Below are 25,077 nucleotides of genomic sequence, written 5' to 3'. Positions count from 1 at the left end.
CCCTCACTTTTAAAAGTTGAAATTACTTTGATATACCCTTCATTCTTTGAAACCACATTTTCAAACTTTAATTAAACAGTAATATTTGTGATTCAGAGTAGACTCTTCAAAGTAAAGTAAGCTGCCAGAGTCCCATCACACATAGTAATGTAAAGCCCCTCTGTTCAGCATTAGATCTCTTTAAAGCAGGTTGTCTACAGCCATACTGTATCACAGATCACTGCTGAGTCTTAAGTCATTGTCATTTTTTGTGCCTTTTAATTTACAGTTTATTAAAATAATAAAGACTGCAGTGTTTCTATAGCATGGAACTATGAGCATGTAAAAACAGATGGGATGTTTGAAGGTGGAAAGTGCTGGGGAAGAAGAGAAGGCTCTGGTAAGCAGCCTGCTGGGAGCAGTCTCTGGAATGAAGTATGCCTGCAACAGTGCACAAGTTAAACTCAGAAGGAACTAGTTGATTGAATCCAAAAGCAAATCTAGGATTGAACCAGTTATTTTCTCACCTAGAGAGCAGCAGGTGGGAAAGAACATTGGGGATCCTGATAATTATCAAGCATGCCATGCTCTCTGCAGGACTAGATTCGTAACTGTGCTTAAACTCTCACAGTGAGAGTTGTTGTATGTGACACTGAAGACATGTGGTGTAAGGATGATGCATTTTATTCACAATCACTGAAAATGAATGAAAATAAATGGTCAGCTCCTGCCCCAGGTCACCAGTTGTCCTCTGCAGTGTTTGATACATTGTGTGCTGCATGACTTACTTATAATTAACCTCAAAAAAGGAATAAAGCAACAAAATTTCCCAACGATAAAATTAGTGATGGTAGCAAGATTACTAGCAAACTGCGATGAACTGGAGAAACACATGGAAGATTGATTAGGAAAAAGTGGCAGATGCAATTCAGCACAAACAAATAAATTATACACGTAGATATAAATAATCATAGTTTCCACATGAAAAAATAACCTCTGAGCTTCTCAGTCTACTAAAGAGTAGTAGGAACCATAGATAATGCCATGAAAACAGCTCAACATTCAGATCAACTTAAAAAGCAAGTCAAATATTAGGAAGGAATAAAGAAAAGAAAGTAATCAAGAAGACTAGTACTTAGCTGCATGGCTGAAGTGTGTAGTGTTGGTTCCCTTTTCAGAAAATAATATATGACAGGCAGAAAAGTTTCAAAGGACAGTAAATACAGAAGCTACTCCACATGTTTGGTCACTCAAATACTAAAGCATTTCAGTTTAGATGATGAAATTTAAAGGTGACTTAGGTATCTGCAGAAACATGGCATGATAGATAAAGGTTTACAGTTCAAAGGACATTAAACTAGTGAAAAATAGGCTCAAAATGAACAAGAAGTGGCAATTTTTTATGCAACAGACATTAATTGAGAAAGGCTGCTGTTACTCAGGAAGCATATATAGTCCAAAGGAAACTAGACAACTACTGGAAAAAATAGCATTGAAAATTACTAAATAGACAAACTATACAATGTTCAGGAAAGCCTGGAATAGAAGACATTCAGAAGCCAGGAGAACACAGAAGAGAAGCAACCAAACATGCTTGCATTGTTCTAATCCTTCCTAAGGCAGCTGCCTTTGACTACCAAAAGAAGCTATTGTGTTAGAAGAAACAACTTTTGTCAGGACCTGTATAGCCAGTCCTATGTTTATCTTCTCTAGAATTCCAAGAGCATGTAATTAAGGATCACAGAGGAAAAGCACGTACTGCTTGCTCCGCTTCTTGGTTAAATGCAGTAAAAGGTGATGTGTGTTACAAATGCAGCCAAGACTTCTCAGTCATCACTGCCAAGCCTCAGCACTCATGTTCACATAGTGGGGATGCTATTAAAGTGATAGACTTACCCTGCACTCCCAGTATTTCCAGTACGAAGCTTCCTATGAGAGATATTTTTTTTTTATTTCTCACCAGGAAGAAGAAAAAAATACTTAATGCATTTGTTATGGATGGTACCCTGAACCAAAAGCAGTCAGAAGTTCTCTTACACCACCTTAAGAAGCAACATGTTCTCCCTTTAGTACATTAAGTAACCAATGTTACAATTTAGCTACACTTAATAATGAAAATACTGCACTTTTAATTTTATAGACATCAAATTGGGGTTTTGAATGTCAAAGACATGCCCTTCTTCTGTAATTCTGCAGGACAAATGGTCTGCCAGAAAATGCCTAAATGCATAAAAGCTGTAAGCTTACCAACGGTAAAATGGTAAATGCACTTTACTGGACAGTTCAAGAATTAGATATAATTTTATAAATTATGTATAAATTATCATTGCAGTTGCAAGGTAGTTTTAAGCACTTCAAGGACACTGAACCCAAACCAAAATCAAGCTACCAAGTTAGTAAAAAACCTGGAAATACATAAAACTAATCAAAAGAGTGACATTCAAGGGAAGTCATCCGACTTCCTGTATTACCCAAAGATTTGGCTACAGAGGAAAAGGAAACACAGCAGCAGAAACATATATTCTAATTGAGTTTCATTATTATTTTGGGTACATTCGCTATAGTTCACAGAAAATTTTCAGAGTTCAAGTTACACAAGGGAAATCTCATAGACTGAGATTGACTCCTGAGACCAGCAAGAATGCTCCCCAAGTCTTTTCTCATTTTTGACATGTAGCACTGAGTCTAGAGAAAATTAAGTAAGAGAGCTAACTGCTCATTTGTGCTGATCTGACCTGGACTTTTCAGGGTATTTTACTGAATTTCCAGATTTCCAAAGATAAATTTAATTGTTGATATCTTTTCATACAGTCAATATCCAGGCTATGAACATTTAAAGTGCTTTGTAAATTGCTGCTGTGAGTGTGCAAAATGAAACCACTTAAAAATTCCCCAGTTTGGTTATTTACAGCATCTTCCTGGAATGCTTTGGCCAGGCTAACTGGAAATAAAGGCAAGTGATTCAGTGCAATATAAATATTTTTCTATTCTCTTTGTCAGCAATATGAAGTATTTTGTTTCCTTTATTGTTTTTTGCAGAGCTATGATCCAGAGTGTTTATGATGTAAACTCTTCAAGTAAAACTAACTTTTTATCTCTGCACAAATATAACTTTTGGCTTAACTGAGATTCCAGGTTCATTTCCAAATGTGCTTTGCCCTGTTAACTCTGCAGGTTACTTTAGGTCCCATTAGTGCTACACTTTGAAAACAGCATAACAAAAAAAAAAAAACAAAACCCAAAAGCCTTTGAAAACTCCCCAAAAACTTACACAGCAGCAGATGAAGAATACACAAGAAACTATCTTCTTACAAAGTACAATTCCTGGGTGCAGAGATACTTACTGGACATTAATACCTCTTTGGGCATCAGTGAAGGTTTCCAGTGCTAAATGAGAAGACATTCCTGTACCAAGCAGCTGTTTAAGACTTACTGATACTCATCAACCAAATCAGATGCTTCTCATGTATGCACTGACTATTGTATTACAGTAACAATATAGCGTTAATATTTTTAGAGCCTACAGTCAGAACATATGTAACAAATGTAGCATCTGCTCACTGTGAAACATTCCATTTCATCTAGAATTTAAATTTATATACAAATCTACATGGACAGCTGAAGAACTTTGGTTATCTAAGTTAAACATTTTTCCCAGCAATTTCAATTGAAATCAAAAGCACAATTCATGACCTACATTAGTAAAAAAATTGCTTTATTTATTACTTTCAGCTTGAGACTTAAGTTACTGCTTGTGCTCTAAAATAAAGTCACTATGGGCTTCATTCCCATCTGGACAATAAAGCAAGACTAAAATTGCACATGTAGCTTTTCATCAAAGCAAAAGGTAAAACCCGTGGCATACTACCTCTTCTAAAGGATGCATTAACAAAACTACACTCATTCTAAAACAATTTTTTGGTACACACTAGTAAATTCAACAATGTACAATACCTGGTGTGATTTTAAATGTACAGGATGCCAGAGAAAAACAACTGCACTCATTCACAAACAGTTCACAAAAATACCAATAATATTACTGGTGGACTTTTTAAAAACTTTTCAAAGCTCTTATATACACCATTCTTTTGAAAAGTATAACGGAAGTACTCTGAAACCTTCACATACACTTATTTCATTTTTTGTTCTTAATAGCGGCAATCTTCAGAGCTCCTGATAAGTTTAACTTCGCATTCTGCTCATGCAGAGATCTTCTCCCATGTCAGCCTGTCATATTTTCAGCAGCCTAGAAACAGAAAAAAAAAATCCCACGTCACTAAAAGAGACACCATGTAGATTAAATTAAATATTTTCTTCTAGCTTCTTAAATTTACCTAGAGAACTTAGGGGTCTAAAAAAAAAAGCTACTTAAGAAATTTTTTCTAATGAACACTACTATTTTCTAAAAAATAATGCTGTCAACTGTCATTACCTTTACTAAAAGAGCCACTGTTGTTTACTTGTGCTACATCCTGTGGTTGAGCAGCTTTTATCTTGTACATTTTACCCTAATAATTTCAAGAAATGCTCAAATGCATAAATGTAGTTACCTCTGGAGTTTACATAATTAATGGCAATTATTACCCAATTCATACAGATTAGTTATTGAAACAAAACTCAGAAGAACGATGCCATTCATAACTGCATAAATCACACTAACAATTATTTAATTAAGAATATTAGTATTTTTATCACTGAATAACTACAGTCAACAAGCCACAGTTGTTCAAGACTGACATTGGTAGATTTTAAAGCAGTTATGGGACAAACAGGCAAAGGAGAGCAACAGGAATGGGAAACTAGTGAAAGCAATGGAAGAAGTAACACAGCTCTCAAATATTTATATACAGTTAAATGCATATGTAGGAATACCTTTAAGCATAGACACAAATACAAAATATGCATGAGCATAGAAAAATGTTAAGTTAAAAATGAAGTATGCAGTCTTCCAGAATAGAAGCAAGATATAGGTTTCCCCTTTCACCTCTCAAAAATAGCCAAATATAAGATGCAGTAATAAAAAAAACCTGACTGTGATGTTTAGCTAGACAGTAAAGAATGATATTCCTTTAAAATGCAAGTAAAATTTGTTTTAAAAACCATGGTTACCCCTCTACTAGTTAAACAGGTAAATACACATATATGAAAAACCCTATATATATATATATATATATATATATATATATATATATATATATATATATATATATACAAATAATGAAATTTCCTCTTTCTGGTCTTTGGAAAGACTCAAAGCACAGGTTAAAGGAGGAAAAGCAGTATATTATGATGATGTTAACAAGCTGCGTGTTCCCGTTTACAAGTACTGCATACTGTTAAACCTGAGGCTGTAATAATGAGGGGGTATTGGTTAAAGGAAAAATCTATTTGTGATATTATGCAGGTAAGGGGACAAATGGAAACTATAATAAAAACTTAGGAGTTTTGGTTGTGGTTTTTTTTCTTCAAAAGAGTCTAATTATTGTATTTTTAAGAAAAATTTTATTTGTACCATTTCCTGTTTCATGTTGAGTTGTTTTTATTGCCTCCTCTCTTGAACAGCTAAAATGAGTTATATCAAACTACAATCTGCAAACTGAAGTATAGCAAATTGCATGTGCATCTGACTCTTAAGAAGAGATTTATAAGCTTTTTAAACTAGAGCATTACCTTTAGAGCTTCTGTAGCCTTCCGCAGTTCTTTAATAACAGAAGATAAAGCTTCTGGATTTATTCCTTGTTCACAAAGCCGCACACAAATAGACAATGTCTCCATATCCAAGCCAGTGTTTAATATTCTTGAAATCTCAAACAGAACTGCAAAAGAAAAAAAATGAACGCGCTTTAATTCCTACAGACTATGAAATTTCAATGATCAAGACTGTTCTTCATCAACATTTAGATTCTACAGCATTTCTACAGTGTGAACATAGCAGGTGTCCTTTGCTGCTTGCAACAGTGTTTATGCTCAACCTTCCAGCATAAGCTAAAACCTACAGCTTCTAACATACACACCATGCTTTCCTGGTTCAGGAAATTTAATATTGGATAATTGGTTTTGAAAGAGTAAAAAAAAAAAAAAAATAAGCGAAACATTCAACAATTAACACGCCTTCCAATTAGGTAAAAGGTGGGCTATAAGAACACTGTGCTTTTGGACTCCAGATACTGATGAAGTCCTTTCTAATGTTTAGGTGTTGAGGCAGTGTCTTTGGCAGAGAGACGCAGCAGTTTCTCCACAACAATTCTGAGCTCTTAACAACTTTGCAGACAACAACTGCTAAATTTATGTATCTATCCTAAATAAAATATACTCATAGCTACACAGGAAGCCTGTGTAACTGAACATTAATCTGAACATTAGCGCACTTTCCCTATCTATTCTCCAAAGCCTTACTTTGTCTTTAAGTCTGCCTGTTGTCCCTCCTGTCGAAATCATTCCTGAAAGAGTGAATTTGTCAAGTACAGTTACCAGAACTTATATTCTTTGTCCTTCCCCAAAAAGTCACTCTCTATCTGCACAAAATGGTTTTACCCTCTTGCAGCATCAGAGGAGCCATAATGATCCTGCTAGTCCTGCCTTGCTACCAGCAGCAGGTCAGAGCATGAAGATCAGTGGCTGAAATGGTAATTTTTACACCAGTTCAACTCATGAAAGCCTGTATCAAAAAACCCTTTTGTAACAGCAGCTGTAACTTCAAGAGAAGGGAAGATGCTGAGAAAATAACAAATTCATAGTACTATCCCTGAAACATTCTCCCTAGCCTCTACTCCCTTCATTAGGGCATTTTCAGAGAAAGGCTCCACATTTAACAACCCTCAACAGATTTCCACCCTGCGTATAAGCTTTTGGTATAGACGTTTTGTGGAATTCCAGAGTTTCACACTACAGTGAGAAACAATTCCAAAACATGCCATCCTTAGATTCCTCAGCCTTTCCAGTCAGGCTGAAAGTGAGCACCGGAACTTCACTCCCCTGCTCACGTTTCTCATGGTTTATCAGTGTACAAAGTATTTCCCAGTACACCTTCTCTCACATTCCCCATCCCACAACAGTACCTGAATTTGGGGTTTGTTGTTGCTTTTTTCCCATATCAGAATCCATTTTAGCTCTGCAGGACTGACTACCGTTCTCACAGCTTTTTCACTGTACTGTAGTTTGGGCTGTTTTGAGTTTTTTTTTTTTTTTTTTTTTTTTTTTGCAGCGTACTTTGTTTTTCTGACATGAGCCACGAAGAAGAACAAATCGCCGGGGCTCGGTCGGTGCGGGCGCTGCCGCTGACCCCGGCCCAGCGCCGCTCCCTCCTCCCCCTCCCGCGCACTGCCAGCCCCAGGCACGGCATTTACAGCAACCGTTACAAATAACGGGAAACAAGAGCAAATATATATATGTCTACACGCATATATAAATACATACAGACACTAAAAAACCCCTAATATTCTATGTTAAATACCTAGCGAATTAAAAAATAAACAAAACCATAAAAAGGAAAAGCCACGCCAATTCCAAAGGCACTCCCTCTGCGGGGGTTGAGCTGTTTCGCCAACTGACACGAAGTAAAACAAAAACTACACGCTGCATCATTCGGCAGCCGCAACCCGCGCCCCTCTTCCCCAGTGAGGCGCCTATGTGCACGGCCCACGGCGGGGCCAGGCGTCCCCTCTCCCTCAGCCGTGGCTGCCCGGGGGTGTCACGCACCGTCCATGGTCTCCCTCACGGCGTTCAGGCTGGCGGCATTGCTCGCCATGGCGACCCAACCGCGCCCGGAACCGGAACGCGCCGCGCACGCCCGGGCCCGCCAGCCCCACGTGACGGCCCGGCGCAGCGCGAGCGCGGCGGGGGCGGGCTTGCTTTGAATTCGTGCGGCGGAGGCGCTGGCGATTGGCCCGTTCGAGATAGTGGCAGCCCTGCCATTGGCCCGACGGCGCACACCGCGCTCCGTGATTGGTCAGAAGCCGCAGAGGGGGCGGGGCTGGTTAAAGGGCCACTCGGCGCGGCGGCGGCGGGAGCGGCGCGGCGGCGGCCGGGGCCGGGTAACGGCGGCAGCAGCAGCAGCAGCGGGCTGTGCCCGCGTTCTCGGCATTCCCGGCTCGCCCGGCAGCGCCTCCGCGGCGGCGGGGCTTGGGAGAGCGGCGAGCGGCTCGGCGCGGTGGCACCGTCCCGGGGAGAAACGTGAGAAGGTGCTCAGCGGGGCCGCTTCCCCCGGGGCACCCGTCCCCTTGGCGGGCGGGGCCCGGGAGGCGCCCCCTGCCGCAGCCCCCCTGCCGCAGCCCCGCGAGGGCCGGGCCGCCCCCGGCCCGTTGAGGCGGAGGGCGGGCGGTTTTAGCGCCCGGGAGGAGCGGGAGCCGCCCGGGGCGTTATTGCTGCCCTGGCCTCTGGGGCTGCTTGGTCACTTCTGGTGCTTAGTTGGGTTTTGTTTGTTTGTTTGTTGGATTTTTGGCTTGTTTCCTTGTTGTTTTGCCCTTATTGGGGTGTTTGCTTGGTTTTTCTTAATCCCTCTTTTCACGTTCTTTCTTAACTCATCTTCGTAGTTTCTGTTTGTTTGTAATTGTAATTTGTAATTCGTACCAGACTTATTTATGAACTTTATGTCATTAAGTCCAACCTATAGCTAACTCCGTTTTTGAAATGTTGCTAGTGCTTTCAAATTATTAATTCTCTCTGTCCAAAGCCTTCAAGGTGGCCCTAAAATGTCAAAAGTGTGATTTCATTGTTTTCCTTAATTTTGTTCTCCTGTTTTTCAGGTATAGGTTGGTGTTATGGGTGATACAGAAGAAGCTAAAATGCAGATAGCACCAGAAACTCCCGGACGAGTCACGATCCTGAATCCTTTTGAAAGTCCCAGTGATTATTACACTCTTCAGGAGCAGATTGTTTCCAGTCCTTCAGTCTTTAAGTCAACGAAATCCTCATCTGTAAGATCTAGTTGTTAGTTGTGTGGCTGTACAGATATAGTGCTAATATTTTCAAATGCATTAAGGGTATTTTATTTAGTGTACTTCAACATATGTACCAAGCTAAAGAACTTTGGTGGCATTTGGAGTTTATTCTCTTCACAGAACTATGCTGCTTTTAAATACTAATATTGCCACTTAGTCTTCCTCCCTGCCTAAATTTATTTTGTCTTTAGATATTAGAGATTGGGTGCTAAAACCAGTAGAAAGTAGATAAAGGCTAGTTGTTGATGATACTCTGGTCCTGCTTACAATGCAGAAAACCAGTTTCTACTTAGATGCTGAGTAGGCTGGTTGCAAACAAAACTTGATTGCACTTACGTTGTGAGCTGTTTGTGTATTCAAGTCAATGATTTTGTGTATCTATAGCTGTTTCGGGTTTTTTTTTTGTTGCAAATTACATACTGGTTTGCAGTTGAAATTATTTTCTGATAAGCAGTAGAGGTGAATCTGCTAATGAAACTTAAAATACTCACTTGGTAGATAATTTTCCAAATATATTTGAACGGTACTTTATTAAATAAAGGGGTGGAGCTTCTTCTGAATTGGATTTTGTTGTGTCCTATGTATGGCATTTATGAGGGAGACATTGCAGAATGTACAGGCATTGCAGCTCTGGTCTTCTTAGAAATGGGAAGTGAAAGGAAGACTGCTCTATTATTTGGATAACTTTGGTTAGGATACTGAGTTTTTGTGGAACCACCGTTTGGATTGAAGAAGCAATTTCGGTTTGTGTGAAGTTATGCATCTTTAGTAGACCTGTCCATAGGAATTGAGAAGAAAATGACACCTCATTTTGTGAATACCAGCTTAATATTATGTTGTTAAGCCTTGTAATACCACTACCAGCAGGTTAAGAAGCCTGACTTACTTCTTTTTGAATAGATCATTTAAATAGAAACACTTTTGATTGCTTTTGACAGAAACTATATGGAAGCTGTGATTGTATTGTTCCACTGAGATTTGTCCTGTGGTTTTATTTTTCCTTTTTTGAATAGTAAGCATTAAGATGCCTGTTTCTTTTTTTAGACACCAGGAAAATTCAGATGGTCTATTGATCAGCTTGCTCTAATAAATCCTGTGGAAATAGACTCAGAAGACATTCGACGCCAGGGAATGTATTTGAGCCATGCTAGGTAAGTTACAATCTACTTCTATGCAGCTAACCTAGCTTTAATACTAGAACACTTGTTCTTTTGCTTTATTAACATTTCAGCATAGCATTAAAGACTTTTTATTAAAATCTTCTTACACAATTTTTTACATTATGTGGATATAATATTTAGATGAGGCTACCTCCATGTTGCTTCCTTTTAATGGTAAGAGCTGCTGATCCACTCTGCAGTTTGGAAGACAACCAGATAAAAGCAGCTAGTGGAAGCAGAAAATGTCTTGCCAGTGACCGTTACCAGGCTACCTCTTCTGCTCCTTGTTACAACACAATTTATCTTCTCAGAATGCTCCTTGGTGAGGCTTCTTTGGTCCCTGGGGCTCCTTCAGAAGGGTAGACATGTTGGGGAAACTAGCTGGGGAAGCCCCAGCAGTCTCTTTTGAAGGCATAGATTAGACTTAATGTGAAGGAGGGGGCTCCAGTGCTAGTTATTTGAAGTAGTTTGAGGACCTTATCCCAACTTTTTTCTCTTCTCTGAAAATAATCTGCATGAGGAAAATGGGTGGGTAAAACAGTCTCGGTGTTTGGAGCTTACCTTGAGAGATAATTTTACATGCGAGTGGTAGAGAATGACATGCCAAGGGGAGCCTTAGTGGTGAATCCTGTAGACTCCTGTACATTTCTCAGACACAAATTTGCAGAAAGAACTTCTCCTCATGGTATGAAGCACTACAGGAATAGAATAATAAACCAGTCCTCTCTAGATCAGGTTGCTCAGTCGTATCCACCTTGATCTTGAATGTTTCCAGGGATGGGGCATCTACTCCAAGTACTCCAAGCAACCTGTTCCAGTGTTTTGATACCCTCATCATAAAAAATACTGTGAAATAACTTACTGTTTTTAGTGTCTGACTGAACCTACATCTCTCTTTTTGAATAGTAGAAGCTGTAGGACTATAACTGTATCTGAATCACCAGGTTTTAATGTTTTCTGTCCTTCCTTTAGCATCCAGTAGGTTTCAGACTAATGCTTTTTGTACATTTTGAAGCCTTAAGCCATGTTTTAATTATATTGTTTCTGGAACCTTACTCAGACAAACTAGCTTTAATGGAGATGACTTGGGTGACAATTCCAGTCATGATGAGTGGCATGGTCTATAGATATAAACATGCGTTCTCTCAGTGGGTCCTTTCAGTTTGTTCCACTGTTCCACAATCACTAAGGTTCATTTTTTTTAAAATCATCTGCTGTGACTAGAAAGAGGCTATTTTGACTATGTGTAGATCTGCTGCGTCCATGCTTGCATGTTTTAGTGCATACATATAAATGAATACACAGTGATTGTATCCTTTTTTTTTTCTGGTACAATAACTCTGCAAGTGCCTCCATTGAGCTGTCACTTTAGCATCATCAGGCAGATGTTATAGAAGGTGGCGTGTCCAAACATTGTAGATATATTTTAAGTCTGATAAGAATAAAAAGAGAGAGAGCTGTGAGAGTTCATGTATTTGTCACCTCTGTGTGTGCTTGTGTGTCTAGTACTATCTTGGTATCTGACTGATTTCTGAAATTATTCAAGGGCAATTCAGGTTTATGAACTGTGAATGAAAGTACTGAGTGGTTTTGAAGCTTATAAATGATGAACATTTATAAACTTAAAAAAATTTTGCAGTAAATTACATTGTGGTAACTGAAAGTCAAGCTTGAAGGTGACCGTTAGAGGAAATGCCAATATAGAATCTCACACATCATGAAGTAACTGAAGTAACTACAATATTTTTTTTTTTTAAATTAAGTTAAAAGCTGCTTAAAGAAATATAGTCGTTGTTAGAACTAAAATATGTTACTGAAGAAGCTGTGGCAGACTGGGTATTTGATTAGAGAGAGCCCTGTGCTGGGAAAGTGGGCTGTCAGGAATGTGGGCTGTGTCAGGAATTTGAGTATGCAAATTCCAGGAGTGTTTTCAGTTGCCCTTTAATTCCTTACACCTCAGTTTTTTAGTCTGCTTGCTTTATAGTACAAGTCTAATCTCATATGAACTTTAATAATGATACCTTCATATGACATTATTTTGGAAGATCAGTAATTATTAATTTTTTGTCCAGATATGCTGCGTAAACAGAATATTTGCTATTATGTACTTTTAAATGGTACAAATATTTTTCAAATCAACTGAATTTATATTTAAAAATGTATAGTATGAGATTATTGCATGTAAGAATAAAATATAAGATTTAGAGTTTAGTGCAATTTAATTTATAAAGTTTCTCTTGAGCATCTATAAATATTATGTGGCTGGATTTTACATCTTTTCCTACTTATGTTATAGTTTTGATAATTGAGTTGTTTTTCATTTGTTACTTAGAATGGATAAAGAGACAGAAGACAGAAGGCAAAAAGCTATTGAGGAGGTAATAAAACTTTGTGCTATCAAATATTGGTTTGTCTACAGAAAAGATCTACATCTTTTACAGGATTTCAAAACCCAGAAGCCTATTTTATTTCAGTAAGAAAGTAATTTTGCACCCTCATCCCTTGCGGTTGTAGCTGGAATCCACACACTTCTTTTCTTCCCCTCTTCTTTCAGACGTGTAGGTCAAAACAGGAGATTTTTTTATTTCATTTTTCTTGGCTAGTGGTAATATAGCTGTAATATAACTCTTACTAACTTCAGGCTATAAACAATGATTGAGAATTTGGGGGTTTACAGTAACAGTAGGAGTGATACTGCATTTTTGAAATATTGGAGAATTTGTGTGGATTTTTTTTTTTTTTCATTTCTTCCAAAGTCTGCTTTTTTGGATGGAAGACTTTATTCTAGTAGCTTGTATTTTGCCATCTATTTTTAATTTTGTTTTTTACTATTCATTTGGCTAGCATAGAAGGAAGCGTGAAATGTTTAAAATATTCACTACAGAAATCTTCAACGTTATTTTCAATTTAAAAAGTAAATAAAATAAGTCTCTGATAGGCAGGTCTATCACTTTCAGTCTCTACAAACAAAAAATGTTTTATGATTCCAAAAAGGAGCTGTGTAGTTGACTTGCAGCTAAGATGCTCTGTTGTTCTAAACTTGTGTTAAAAGGGGTATTACCTCTTTGTGAGGTATAACCTAATGGATTATGCAGCTGGACAGCTTGAAACTCTGATAAAAATTATACCTTTAATAGTTGTGTGTTTCAAGCTGAATTTTTTTCATTTACTTTTGAATCTTGCATTTATTTGAGAACAGGATTTGCCATGTGTTTCTTGAAGCTTTGTGATAGTGTTCGCCTCCTTAGCATCAGGGTGTTTCTCAGTGCAACTGTGAGTAGACAGTTTCTGGTACAAGAAAAAAACTGAACTGCCAGTACTCAAAAATGTTTTACCACTAACCAGTTTAGCCAAGTACACTAACACTAATAATGTTGCCAAAAAGCCTTGGTTTATCTCTTTTACTGTTACTGCAGTGTCTGTCACTTCTGTAAAATAGCTCAATTGTCAAAATAAAACTTAACAAACTGAAAACTTAGAACTAATTATTTTTAAACTACTATGCAAGAAGCATGGTAGTGACAATTCAATTTTTAAAATGAGTAATTACAGTTAAATGAAACTTGTGTATAGTTTTCACTCTGCAGACTTGAAAGATCTGAGGTACTATGGGTCATAAAGAACATAGAGGTCATCAAATTGTTTTTTCTTTAACCTCTTTCAGCCTAAAATGAAATGTTCTACATTTTTTTTCTTGTTCAGGGTACTAGTCTAAGATTAAAGTTGAAAATTTTAAAAAGTTCTGAGATGGTTTGTTTTTATTCTACTCCAGTTTTTCACAAAAAAACTCATAGTTCCTTCTCCTTGGACTGAACATGAAGGCAAACAAGTTTCTCAGTTTAATTCAACTAAATGTAAGTTGCTTTTGTGTGTCCACCCAAAATAATATAGCTTTTGGAGAAATTATCATGGATAATTTTTTTTTCAACCTCAATTTAATTAATTTTAAGAACCAGGGATATAAAGTATGTCACAACTGATTGTCTCCAAGTGCTTTCTTAGTTTAAAAATTATTATTTGAAAGTCTTATATAATTTTCCTTTTTGTTATTCTTGGTCTTTGTTCTTAAATTTTTCTCTGTTAACAATCTGTCTGCAAGCATTTTAATTTACACGTGTAACTTTGTATCTGTAACTATTAACTGTGTTGATACTGGTAATAGCCAAGTCTTCCACTTCACATGTCTCTTCAGATATTTGTGCATCCTCTTATTCTGACTGCTTTCCTCACCATATAGCATATTGGAAATAGAACTCTGTATTCTTTTACCCTCACTAGCAGCATAAATTCATGTTGTCATCCTGCTAGTTCACTGCCACTAGTGGTGTGTTTTGTAAGTTTGTTTAATTTATAACAAGCTTAGATTTTGTTCTTAATTCTCTTATTGATGTTATGCATAACCAGCAGAATACAGAACAAATTGATTATAAGATGGAAAATGTGAGCTGTATTGTTAGCATGCCCTGGTATGAAAGTCAAATAAGTGGGGATTTTTGGAAGATTTGGAAAGGCTAAGCTGTTACATTTTTGATCAAGGAGATCCAGCTTGTGGCTAGTTTGTTTTTTTTTTTTTAAATGTCAGTTGTAAGATGGTCACTTTAAGGGCAGAGAACATAAAACATAATCTGAAATCTGGTAAAGCAAATGGAGAAAGAAAAATAGTCTGTGTTCTTCAGCTACATAAAAAAAAAATTAAAAATTGAAGTGTATCTTTTACCTCTCTCCAGTCCAGGCTAAATGATTTTCTGGCAATGTGCTTTACTTGAACACAGTCTGTTTAGCTAAGCATGAACTAGTTTGTTTTAAATCTCTTGTCATGTAGAGACAGGAGGAGACAAAGTTTTGGGCAATGTTGATGCTACTTCACTAAACTTCTTTTGAACAGAAATATGCTGAAATTCACTTGATACATATAATGGTGACCTTTTCTCAGTATTCCTTTCTAATCTCTTCCAAACACTGATGCAAAAATGTTGTTTGGTTGTATTAAGTATTCTAACTTAATGTTGTTAATTTCAAAACTATGTGCAGTGCTTGTTTACATTTAAGGTCTATGTTTTCCAGCTATAGATATAAATAACATTTCTCCAATTGGAAGACAGCTGAGCTTGCAGGTTGGGAAAAGCAATGGTGAGTAAAAGGCAATGTTTAAAATTACAGGCTTTCTCTGAACAAAAATAATGCATTTTTAATAGATACTTAATTTCAAAAGGAAATTATTTGTTAGAGTTACTGTAGAAATAGTTCTTCTTGAACTGTATGGTACTGTTAATTTTAATATCAATTTCTCATAGGAATTTAATTCTATTATACTCTGTTGTATTTTTTCAAGTAAAAAAATAAGTCCCCTGTAGACCGTGAAGTCTATTTCTTCCAACTCAGTGTCTGTATTTTTTGTGGATTGAAAAAGAAATGTGAGCTTCAGATTTACAAGTAAATTTCATTTTTATAAAACCTTTAATAGGCTGGATTGTTTTGGGTTAGAGAATCATGATTATTTTCTAGGCTAAATAAATATCAAAATCTTATTATGTCTTTTAAACAACATCATTTTAGATAAATAGTTACTGGTTTTCCCCAAGGTATTTTGATTTTTCTGCCATTTTGTTTTGAATCTTTCCCTTCTTCAGAGACCTCTCTTCTTAGTTAACATAAAAGCCTCTAGAGGGGCATTCTTAAAATGCTTGGGTTTTTATTTCTAAGCCTAGTGTGCTGCATGCAGTATTGTCAAATCAGAATCATACTTTAATTAATGCTTTTTCTTATTGCAACTGTAATTTAAATACCTTAATTGCTGTGCAATTTGAAAGTGAATTTTTGTTTGTGCAGCTTTACTAAAAGGTCACTCTAAGCTAATTTTGTTGGTTTTATTCGTTGCAGCTGCTTGTCAGACAGTACTGTCTTTGCCAGTGGATTTTAATTTAGAGAAAATACTAGGTATGTCATGTACTATCTAAATTTAATTATGAATGTCTAAGTAGAAAACTTGGTTTTGTGTTATTGGCTGAATTTGTCTTGTGAAATACTGAAAATGAATGAATGTTCTAAGTAAGTATTCTAAATAGACCGTTACTGCATAACTGGAAATTGTTCTGTCTGCAGGAGGTTGAGGAGGACCTCATGCCTTCTACAATTCCTCATGAAGGGAAGAGAAGGGGCAGGCATTGGTTGCTTTTCTCTGGTGACCACAGACAGGACCTGTGGGAATGGCCTGAAGTTGTGTCAAAGGAGGTTTAGGTTGGATTTTAGGAAAAGATTCTTCACCTAGAGGGTGGTTGGGCTCTGGAAGAGACTTCCCAAGGACATAGTCACAGCACCAACCTGGCAGAGTTCAAGAGTGTTTAGACAATGCTCTCAGGGATATGGTGTGACTCTTGAGAGGTTCTGTGCAGGCCAGGAGTTGGGACTTAATGATCCCTGTGTGTCCCTTCCAACTCAGGATGCTCTGTGATTCTAGATAGCTTGTACCTCTCCCAAACAGAGCAGTAATTTGTCTTAGCAGAGCTGTTTGTATAGATGCCAGCCAGGAGTCTCAAAGCCCAGCCTTGCCTTGAGTAAAGCTGAGCTGTAACTCTGGCTTTAGTCTACCTGAAACCATGGTGGGGAATAGAAACCGTGTGGTGGCAAAAAAGCCATGACTGCAGAGTGAGGAGGCAGGAGTTCAAATTAACTGTCTGATTATCTACATCAAGCAATTGCTGCCATCTTCTCAGGCAGGGGGGCTGGAAGGGCCTGATCTTAAAACTCATAGGTGGGTACAGCCAGCTCAGAGCATTTTGGCTGCATGCTCCTATCCCAGTGCTGAAATTCAGAACCATGACTGTGGGCCAGCAGAACATGTTTATTGGCCTCTGGTTTTTGTCTTAACAAATGCTTCCATCAATACATAGTTTTGGGAGTTCATGAAAAATTTCTACTACAGGGAATATTCAACTAGAATAGAGCAAGAGGAAAAAAAAATCTAAAATAATCTAGTAAATCTGAGCATATTTTAATGGGTCTTAGTTTGTGCTTTCCTACTGTAAACAGCTAACTACTTGTAATTTCTTAAATTCTAATCTGTTTTGCCTCTGGACGTATCACGAAGACCATCAAAGCATATGGGAGACCTGAAAAAGAGTCTAAGTTTGCTTAGGTCGTAAAATAATTCCTGTTTGACAGCTCAGATGTGAGGAATAATACAGTTCTGGAGAAAGATCAATAAGTATATAGAAGCCAGTATTTCTTTTTTTTAATTCAGACTTTAGTATTGAGGGATGATAGGCAGAAATGGAATGACACTTAGTAGCCAGAGGTGACTTTGTAGGGATGAAAAGCAATCCTTTGGGATAGGTGCCTAAACAGATTAATTAGTTGCTGTATTGGTAAATTAGATTAAATGTTTTAATTTAATCATATATGTCTCTGTAATGGAATGTATTTTTTTTTTCCACATTTCTAGGTGAATATTTTAGAGCTGATGAATTTGCAGATCAGTCTCAGGAAAATCTGAGCTCTTCATCACTCAGAAGAAAGCTGTTCTTAGAAGAAAATGGGAACGTATCTGCATGTTTGTCCCCTTCTTTGCATAGCCCATGTGGTAGTCAGCCACTTGGAGTGCTTTGTTCAATAGAATTATCTCCAGTCCGGTGCAGAAGCCCTCTGGACACATCTAGTTCAGTAAGTAGCCTGTTTTGTACGCCTTGTGGAATGTACGTTACGAGAGAGTAGGTGTTAGATTAAAATTTTGGGGCTTTTTTTTGTTTGTTTTTTTTTTTTTTTCCCAAATTCTGAAAAAAATATGTGAACAAAAGTCTTGAAATAATATATTACTGACTTTTTATTCTTTTAAATTATTCTGTTATGCTGCTATTCTTTTGTATTGGGAATTATGTTTTAATTTTGTTATGAAAAGGAAGTAGGATTTAAAACATACAAAAGACTTGCTGAAAATGTGTTAAAACCTTTTTTTTCATAAACTGTGTCTACAAAAAGCCCTGTTTAAATCTATTCATGGCTGCCTACAATACCATTTGATATGAACATGTGGATGTAATTATATTTCCTTTAAATCTCATAAACTCATTTAGAGTGGAAGAAAATGCTGATCTTTGAAGTGCAGTGCTAAATATGCCTTCTTCTTTCCCACTGGCCAGACTTTTCAGATGAGGAGACATTTATTAGAACAAAACATGTAATGTCCATTTTTTAAATTAAACAAGATGAACTTTATCCCCATGTGAACATAGCTAAAGTGGTTTCGGTGATGTATTTTCATCTGTTTGGTAGTTGGAAGTGCATGGAAAAAACCTTCTATACTTGGATAGTTAGTAACTTAGAAGAGAATTCCTACAATATAACTGTAGTGCCAGAAGTGATGGGGAGGTGAGTGAGTGGGTTTTGGTCTGTTTGTTTTTTTTTTTGTTGTTGTTGTTGTTTGGTTGGGGTTTTTTTGTTGTTTGTTTTTTTGGTGGTTTTTTTTTGTTTGCTTGCATGCTAGTCTTAAGCAAGGTCATTCTCTTTTCTTAAAGACAATCAGTTTTGTATCTCCTGCTGAATTAAGTAGAATGGATTATATTAAAATATATATAATATGTAAATAGTGGCTGACTTTCAGCCACTGCAGTGATATGAGTAAGAAATTTAGATTAAACACTTGACTAGATGCACACATAGCATTAATTCTCTATTTATATTTCTCATAGTTCTTAAATATAGTGGATAAAATAGTCCTAGCTGGTATTAGGTGACAGTTTGTGTCCATTGCTCTTTTCCTCTGTATGGAGGCATAAGGTCCAGGTGAAGAGCTACAATTGGAATATTTAAGATGGACTAGAGATTGTCATTGTAAAGGGTTAGTCTTTCCCAGTGCTGCCATATTAAGCCTTTTAGTTAGAACAGTTTTATATATACATATTAGCCACAGTTTACATTATGAAAATAATGCTCTGTGGGTTTGATTATTTTTTTTATTCTGAAGGGTCAGTTTTCATCAAGTCCTATTCAGGGAGGAACAAGAGCTTATAGTCTGGGAAGTATAACCAGTCCCCCATTTTCAGAGAGGTCTCCTGTACCTAATGGTTCTCCTGCTTTTTCACCAATTGCATTTCACATAAGAAAAACACCACTCTCAGGTATGATTTAATTGTATATGTATTACTTGATCTTGAGTAATACTTTTATTATAAAAACTTCTAAATTCTTAGTGGAACGTTCTTCTGTTTGGAGATGAGTTTCTGTGTTTGGCTGACCAGCAGTCTCCTGTATAACACATCAGCTGTTCAGCCGTGAAATATGTGAAACAATGAAATGTTTATGCTTGCAACTGATCAGCTAGGGAAAATACTTCGGAAGAAGGCATTGAGACTCAATAAGAATGAAGAAAAGTTAAAAGGGTTAATTTAATCTAGTATAGGAGGGCTTTTAAAGTCACATGCCAGAAGTCACTTGGGTTACAATTCTGATTTGGCCCAGCCGGAAGCATTTTAATATCAATGGGCAAAGAATGTTTAGCTTGAGCTTTCAAATCATGCCATCATGAAGATTATTTGAAATTAAATTACTAATTAAGAAATCACAAACATTTTGTGTCCTTATTGCTCTAGAAAAGGTCACTGTTTCATGCTGTGTCTATACCTGGTAAGGCTCAATGCCTTGTTCATACATGATTGCACACGTTTGGCATGATTATATATACGTATACTTGACTTTTACACGTTTTGATTAATGATATTTTACACCATTATATATGGAGATTGCACAGGTGTTTTCTCACTTGTTTGATCTTAAACTTCATTGCTACCAAAAATTTAAATTGCTGTAGATTGTGTATTGACATTCATTTAGGAAAAAACAAATGGGGGACTAATGGACTACACTAAACAAGCCTTCACCCATTTACCTTTGAATACTGTATAGTAATGACATTTAAAAATACAAGGTCTCCAATACAGCAAACCATATCATAGAAAAGAAATTTGTTGGGATAAAAACTTGCCCTTGCCATGGTAGCTGAAATGTTTGGGTGGTGGGTTTGGTTTTTGGGGTTGCTTGTTTGTTTGGGTTGGGAGGCAACAGTCAGTGAAATACTCTGTAGTTGCTATAAATTACTCAGTGGACTGCGGGGCCTTGAGAATGATGAATTTTTTCTATGAGATATCAGGAGAAGGTAAACTTTGCTCATTTTTTTTCAGACCAAAGAAAATTTACATTTCGTTCTCCAGATGTTCCTTCTTCCTCAAGTAGAATGACACCCCCCAGTACAAGGAGTCCTTACATAGATGGTTGTTCTCCAATTAAAAATTACTCTCCTATGAGACTTGGAGCCTGTAGAGGAACTGCCCAATATCAGACTTCTGTCATTAGAATACCAATTGCAGTTGAGAATCATGATGAGGAAGACAAGGAAAACACTTCTCCAGCAGAAGCTCGGTTCCCAGAAATGGATAATGGAATAAACGTACATCAGGAAGACAGTGATACTTTTGCACATGGTACACATCTCGTGGTGACAACTGTGTCTATTGCACCAGATCACTCAGAAGGTTGTCATCAAAGGTTGTCATCATTTCAGGATATAGAAGGCTTAAAGGAAAATAATACTGTAGACATGGCTGATGCAGCTGAAGTGTCAGAGGAAAACACTTGGATGAAAGAAACAATTGGCAGTAGCAATACACCAATGACCAGCTTTATGACAGGCATTACTTTCAGTATTGAAAGCTCTCGCATGTGCATGTCACCTCTTGCAGAAAGCAGCGCAATTCCTTGTGATAACAGTAGTATTCAGGTGAAAATACATTTTTTTTGTTTCTCTGTAAAACTGAGCTCAACATAACTTGGAATACGTGTACTAATCTGGAAGTAATTGTTATTTTCTCTTATTGGGTATGACGTACAGGTGGTATTGTGAATTTTATCCTTTCTCTTCATCCCCTCTTTCAGTGGAGTTAGCATAGTAATTATTTTTGTGTTGCTATGTACATTAGTATAATATTTAACTTGATCCAAACTATTGCTGACAGACCTGCTTACAATTTGATTTTACTAATCAGTCATAGTTGGTTTGTTGGATTAAGTTCTGCTAATCAAAATGCAAATCATATTAGGTATCTGAGGGATTTGTGTTAAATGACAGTACGTTTTTCAAGCCCTGCTTTTTGATTTCAGGTGGACAGTGGTTACAATACACAGACTTGTGGAAACAGCATTATGGATACTGCAGGGGCTGAAAACAGTTGCAGAGAAAATGATGTGAACACTATCGTGTTTCAGAATAAATCTCAGCTGCTTAGAACAAAGGTAGGAGTCGTGGTACAAAAGTGATAGGCTGCCTATTTAAAGCATCGGTTCCCCATTTTATTCGGTTTCAGGAAGCCTGGGGGAAGAGACTATCAGATAATAATAAAGATGTTAATGTAGTGTCATTTCAGAGACTATGTTGAATAAATGCAGGACAAATATCTTAACCTGGCAAAAAAAAATTAATGTTTTATGATAAAAGTAAAGGTTGTTTTGGAGGAAACTGAGATGTATGCATGAATAGTTGTAGTGAGTCTGTTCATGACTATTGTAGTCTGTCTCTAATTTTTGTTTCTTTTGTTCTTGCTGCTTCATTTATTGCTAAGTTTTAAACTTGTGCCTGTGGAGAAGGACATTTCTGGGGAAAATTCTCTGCTGCTAGTTTTTATAAACTTAACATCAAGTCCTAGACCATACCTGGCATGCTGACTTGCTGGGGAACTTTCTGCATGGATACAGTCTTTTTACAAGCCCTTTGAGGACCTATCTGAAAAGCACAAAGCTCCTAACCCCTTGATCTTGTGACTGATAGGAAAGATTTCTACTTCTTACAGAGAATTGGAAGGAAGGCTAGTTTCTTTGGAGAAGAGAGCAAAGATCATCTCCTCTCAGTAATTACAGTCACACAGTGCTACAAACGTAGTAGTTTGGATCTGCTATGTCTTCAAAGTCCTTCAAGGGGACACAGTACTGACCATTAGTACGAGATTATAAAAAACCTCAAGTAAACCCATTCAGCCCTAACTTCACTTCTGGATGTGACATGCCAAAAGCCACTTCTCTGCCAAGGGGAAGTGCTGACTGATGGTGTCTTACAGACCACTGGCTTCAAATTTTAAACTCTGTTCATTTAAGACCAGGACAAATGTGCCCTTACAAGAACAATAGATAGATATTTTGTCATTACCTTCTAAAAATCCTCATCTAAGATCCCGCCCTGGTCACCCTGTTGGACATGCTTTTTATGTGTGCAAGTACTTTTCAGAATCACTTGTCTGCTATCAAACCTGTCCTAGAAGGACTTACCAATGTCATGCAGCTGCCTTTTCCCAGTGTTAGTCTTTGAACTGCTGGGTCTTGACTAAGCCAGATTTTACATTTTAGATTAGCAGTAAAGTGTCAAGGCATTAAGTGCTTCACAACTGAGAATCCTCAGGGAATGAAAAGAAAGAAAGAAAGAAAAAATTACAGACATTGCTGGCTGAAAGATTCAAGTCAGGCTCATTCAGACATTCATGTGAGCCTTGAAATGAGGTATTTCTTGCAGACAGCATGTTTCAAAGATCTGTGTAGAGAAAATGTGTTACTTCATTTCTTTCTCATTTCAGAAGGGTAGAGTTGGTACTTTAGGTACTTACTATACTTGAAATTTACAGTTAGTAATATTGGATCTTGTTTTCTTGGAGAATTTCTGTTAAAATTGTTTTAAAACTGAACTTCTTCTTGTTCACCTAGGAGTGCTCTGTTTTAAGCCATAAGGACAATCAATTGCTGAGAACAAAATCTCCAGAGAAGCAATCCTGTTTTCAAAAAGCCAAAACACATAGCACTGTATTTGGTCAAAATTCAACTTGCAACATTTCTGCTTGGAAACTTAAAAATGAAAATCAAGTTCAGGGATTTCACAAAAATGGTATGTAGTTTTCTGATGGAGAATTTACTCTGTGGTTTCTAATTAATTTTTATACATATGACCTCAATTATCTGGATTATATATACTATTTTGCTTTTATAATGCAAATGTAATAAATTGTTTGGTGTATATTAAGGGAGTTTTTAAATAATGTGGGATTTTCGGGTCTTACTAAGAATTTTATTTGTGTCATTAAGTGATTCTTTCTGAAAATAAAGTGTCTAGATTTGGTACAGAGAAACAACAGTGTTTTTTTCAGAATTTTATTCCTTCTGTGACTAGGGTGGTTTCCATGAGCAGCCTAGGATAACTTGCATAGAAACCAGTGTGTCTGTAAAATCATCCCTCCTAAAGGCATGAGGGAAATTCTTCTTTGTGGGAAAGAAAAAGTGGAAGGGGTATTAGTGTGGTTTTGGATTGCTTTTCTTCAACCAGATATACTGTGTGGCTTCATAAATACTACCACTAGTACCAAGAGTAAGTCACTGGACAGAAGTGAACTGCTGGGGTGTGATGAGAGCAAATGCCAAGTTTAGTTCTCTTGGAAATATAAAATGAGCTTTATGTCAAAATAAGCTGTTTAGTAATTCTCTTAACAGCTCTTTCCTTGGTTTGACAGAAATCTGGGATGTTAGGTTTAAGTAAAATGTATTACCTTAAAATTAAAAGATAGTGTTGTTGCTTTGTTAATTGTATTGGTACTAAACTCGGAGTTGATCACCTGACACTACCAGTGTCTCTGAAGAACACTTCTGTCCAAATTGATGCTCTGGTACTCTTTGGAAGGAACCTAAAGAAGGTGCAATAAGATTCATTGGTCTCAGTACTATCACTAAGAAAATGGTGCGGCCTTTCTTCTAGAAAAGTAAACCATTATACTTTTTCTTCATTCTTATGCTTAATAATTATTATTATGTTGCTTACAGAAATTACCAAAATATTTAGATAAATCCTTAAAAATATAATTAACTTTTGCATGCCTTTTATTTATTACCTGAAGTATTAATAATTAAATTTCAAGAAAACCATAAATTAATTAAAATCATGTATTTAGAGGGGGGTCAGAAGCCCAGAACTGCCTTTCTGTAATCAAATCAGATTTAGTTGACTTTGCTTGTATTTGTTTAAAAGAACCTTCTGGAATTTATAAATGTGAATAGGGGGAAAAATCTATGTGGTAATCTTGTGGAGCTAGTGACAAAGAGGGAAAGAAGAGATAAGGGATACACTGGTATTTCTGGGCTCTGTTTGTGTAGAGCTCTAGTAAACTTTGTTGGATTAATGAAAAAGAGAAGGCCATTCTAACAAGTGTTCCAGATGAAGCAGTCTTCCTCTCTTCATAGCAAGGATATCCCAGGATACTGGGTGGAAGTTCTGCTTTCTGGTCTATTCCACAACCCACAGAGAAACTTGTACCAAAGTGACGGACAGTGGCTGATGAGCAGCTATTGGCACACTAGGCCTGAAACCTATTGGTCAGATCTAAATTTGAAAGCAAGACAGCATTTTAAAAAAATTTTTAAAGGGGAGGTGTGAACAGACTCTCTTGGCATTAAAATCAATGTGTTAGACCTGAGAGTTGTGTGTTGTTTGAATAGACTACTTCTTGAAATAATTTCATTAATAATTTCCTAGTGAAGGCTTTCTGAAAAGCATATTTAAGAAAAAGGGAAACATCTGTTTGTATCACTTGATTGTAGTTCTCACATTGCAAAAATAAATACTAAAAACTTTACTTTAGAAATCTAATGAGCAAACATGATGTGTATTTTTACTCCTGTAGCAGTTTAATTACTATTTCTGTAATGCATGTGGGATTGACAATAATGAAATCTAAGTCGTATATTAGTTCTATTATCTTCAAACAGTGCTCTACTAGAAGCTGGAAATACACTGAATTGGTAACTGTTAAGAAATTAAAAGTAGGAGATGATCTCAGACTTCTGGAAAACTAATTTTATAGAATAGGGCCTTCAAAATGTTTTAGCTTTAGCGTCTAAGTTTTGTCACTCAAAAGCAGGATACAACTTGCCTGAGTTATGTATGACCTTGTGTCATTTCTGTTTCTCATTATAATTTTTACAAC

The 25,077-nt window shown here is 36.9% G+C and overlaps 2 protein-coding genes and 1 long non-coding RNA gene across 3 annotated transcripts; 1 reads left to right on the top strand and 2 right to left on the bottom strand.

Annotated features, from left to right (window-relative positions):
- Nucleotides 1-237: 237 nt before the first annotated feature.
- Nucleotides 238-645, bottom strand: LOC140683941 (uncharacterized). The gene is made up of 2 exons (XR_012055612.1): nucleotides 507-645; nucleotides 238-420 (listed from the first exon to the last, which is right to left on the bottom strand). It is a non-coding gene; the product is annotated as an uncharacterized lncRNA (long non-coding RNA).
- A 3,023-nt stretch (nucleotides 646-3,668) lies between these two features.
- Nucleotides 3,669-7,843, bottom strand: MZT1 (mitotic spindle organizing protein 1). The gene is given in 3 exon segments (NM_001164349.1): nucleotides 3,669-4,225; nucleotides 5,650-5,795; nucleotides 7,678-7,843. Coding segments are annotated over 3 exon segments (219 nt in total). The 5' UTR covers nucleotides 7,727-7,843; the 3' UTR covers nucleotides 3,669-4,201.
- A 178-nt stretch (nucleotides 7,844-8,021) lies between these two features.
- BORA (BORA aurora kinase A activator) lies at nucleotides 8,022-23,235 on the top strand. The gene is made up of 12 exons (XM_012569736.5): nucleotides 8,022-8,159; nucleotides 8,724-8,894; nucleotides 9,963-10,069; nucleotides 12,411-12,456; nucleotides 13,851-13,932; nucleotides 15,143-15,208; nucleotides 15,959-16,015; nucleotides 17,520-17,737; nucleotides 19,038-19,191; nucleotides 20,251-20,846; nucleotides 21,227-21,358; nucleotides 22,814-23,235. Exons 2-12 carry the CDS (start codon nucleotides 8,739-8,741, stop codon nucleotides 22,997-22,999), a joined length of 1,800 nt encoding a protein of 599 aa, XP_012425190.3. The 5' UTR covers nucleotides 8,022-8,159; nucleotides 8,724-8,738; the 3' UTR covers nucleotides 23,000-23,235.
- Nucleotides 23,236-25,077: the final 1,842 nt, after the last annotated feature.

The sequence above is a fragment of the Taeniopygia guttata genome, chromosome 1 (assembly GCF_048771995.1).
Source record: "Taeniopygia guttata chromosome 1, bTaeGut7.mat, whole genome shotgun sequence".
Taxonomy (NCBI): domain Eukaryota; kingdom Metazoa; phylum Chordata; class Aves; order Passeriformes; family Estrildidae; genus Taeniopygia; species Taeniopygia guttata.
Note: the sequence above shows the minus strand (reverse complement) of the source record. Positions and strands in the feature narration are given on the sequence as shown.

Excerpts from the sequence above, each read along its gene's own strand:
- BORA (XM_012569736.5), top strand. The coding sequence starts at position 8,739 with ATGGGTGATACAGAAGAAGCTAAAATGCAGATAGCACCAGAAACTCCC. Across the intron at positions 20,847-21,226 it reads GTGATAACAGTAGTATTCAG|GTGGACAGTGGTTACAATAC; the intron begins GTGAAAATACAT and ends TTTTGATTTCAG. Across the intron at positions 21,359-22,813 it reads CTCAGCTGCTTAGAACAAAG|GAGTGCTCTGTTTTAAGCCA; the intron begins GTAGGAGTCGTG and ends TTGTTCACCTAG.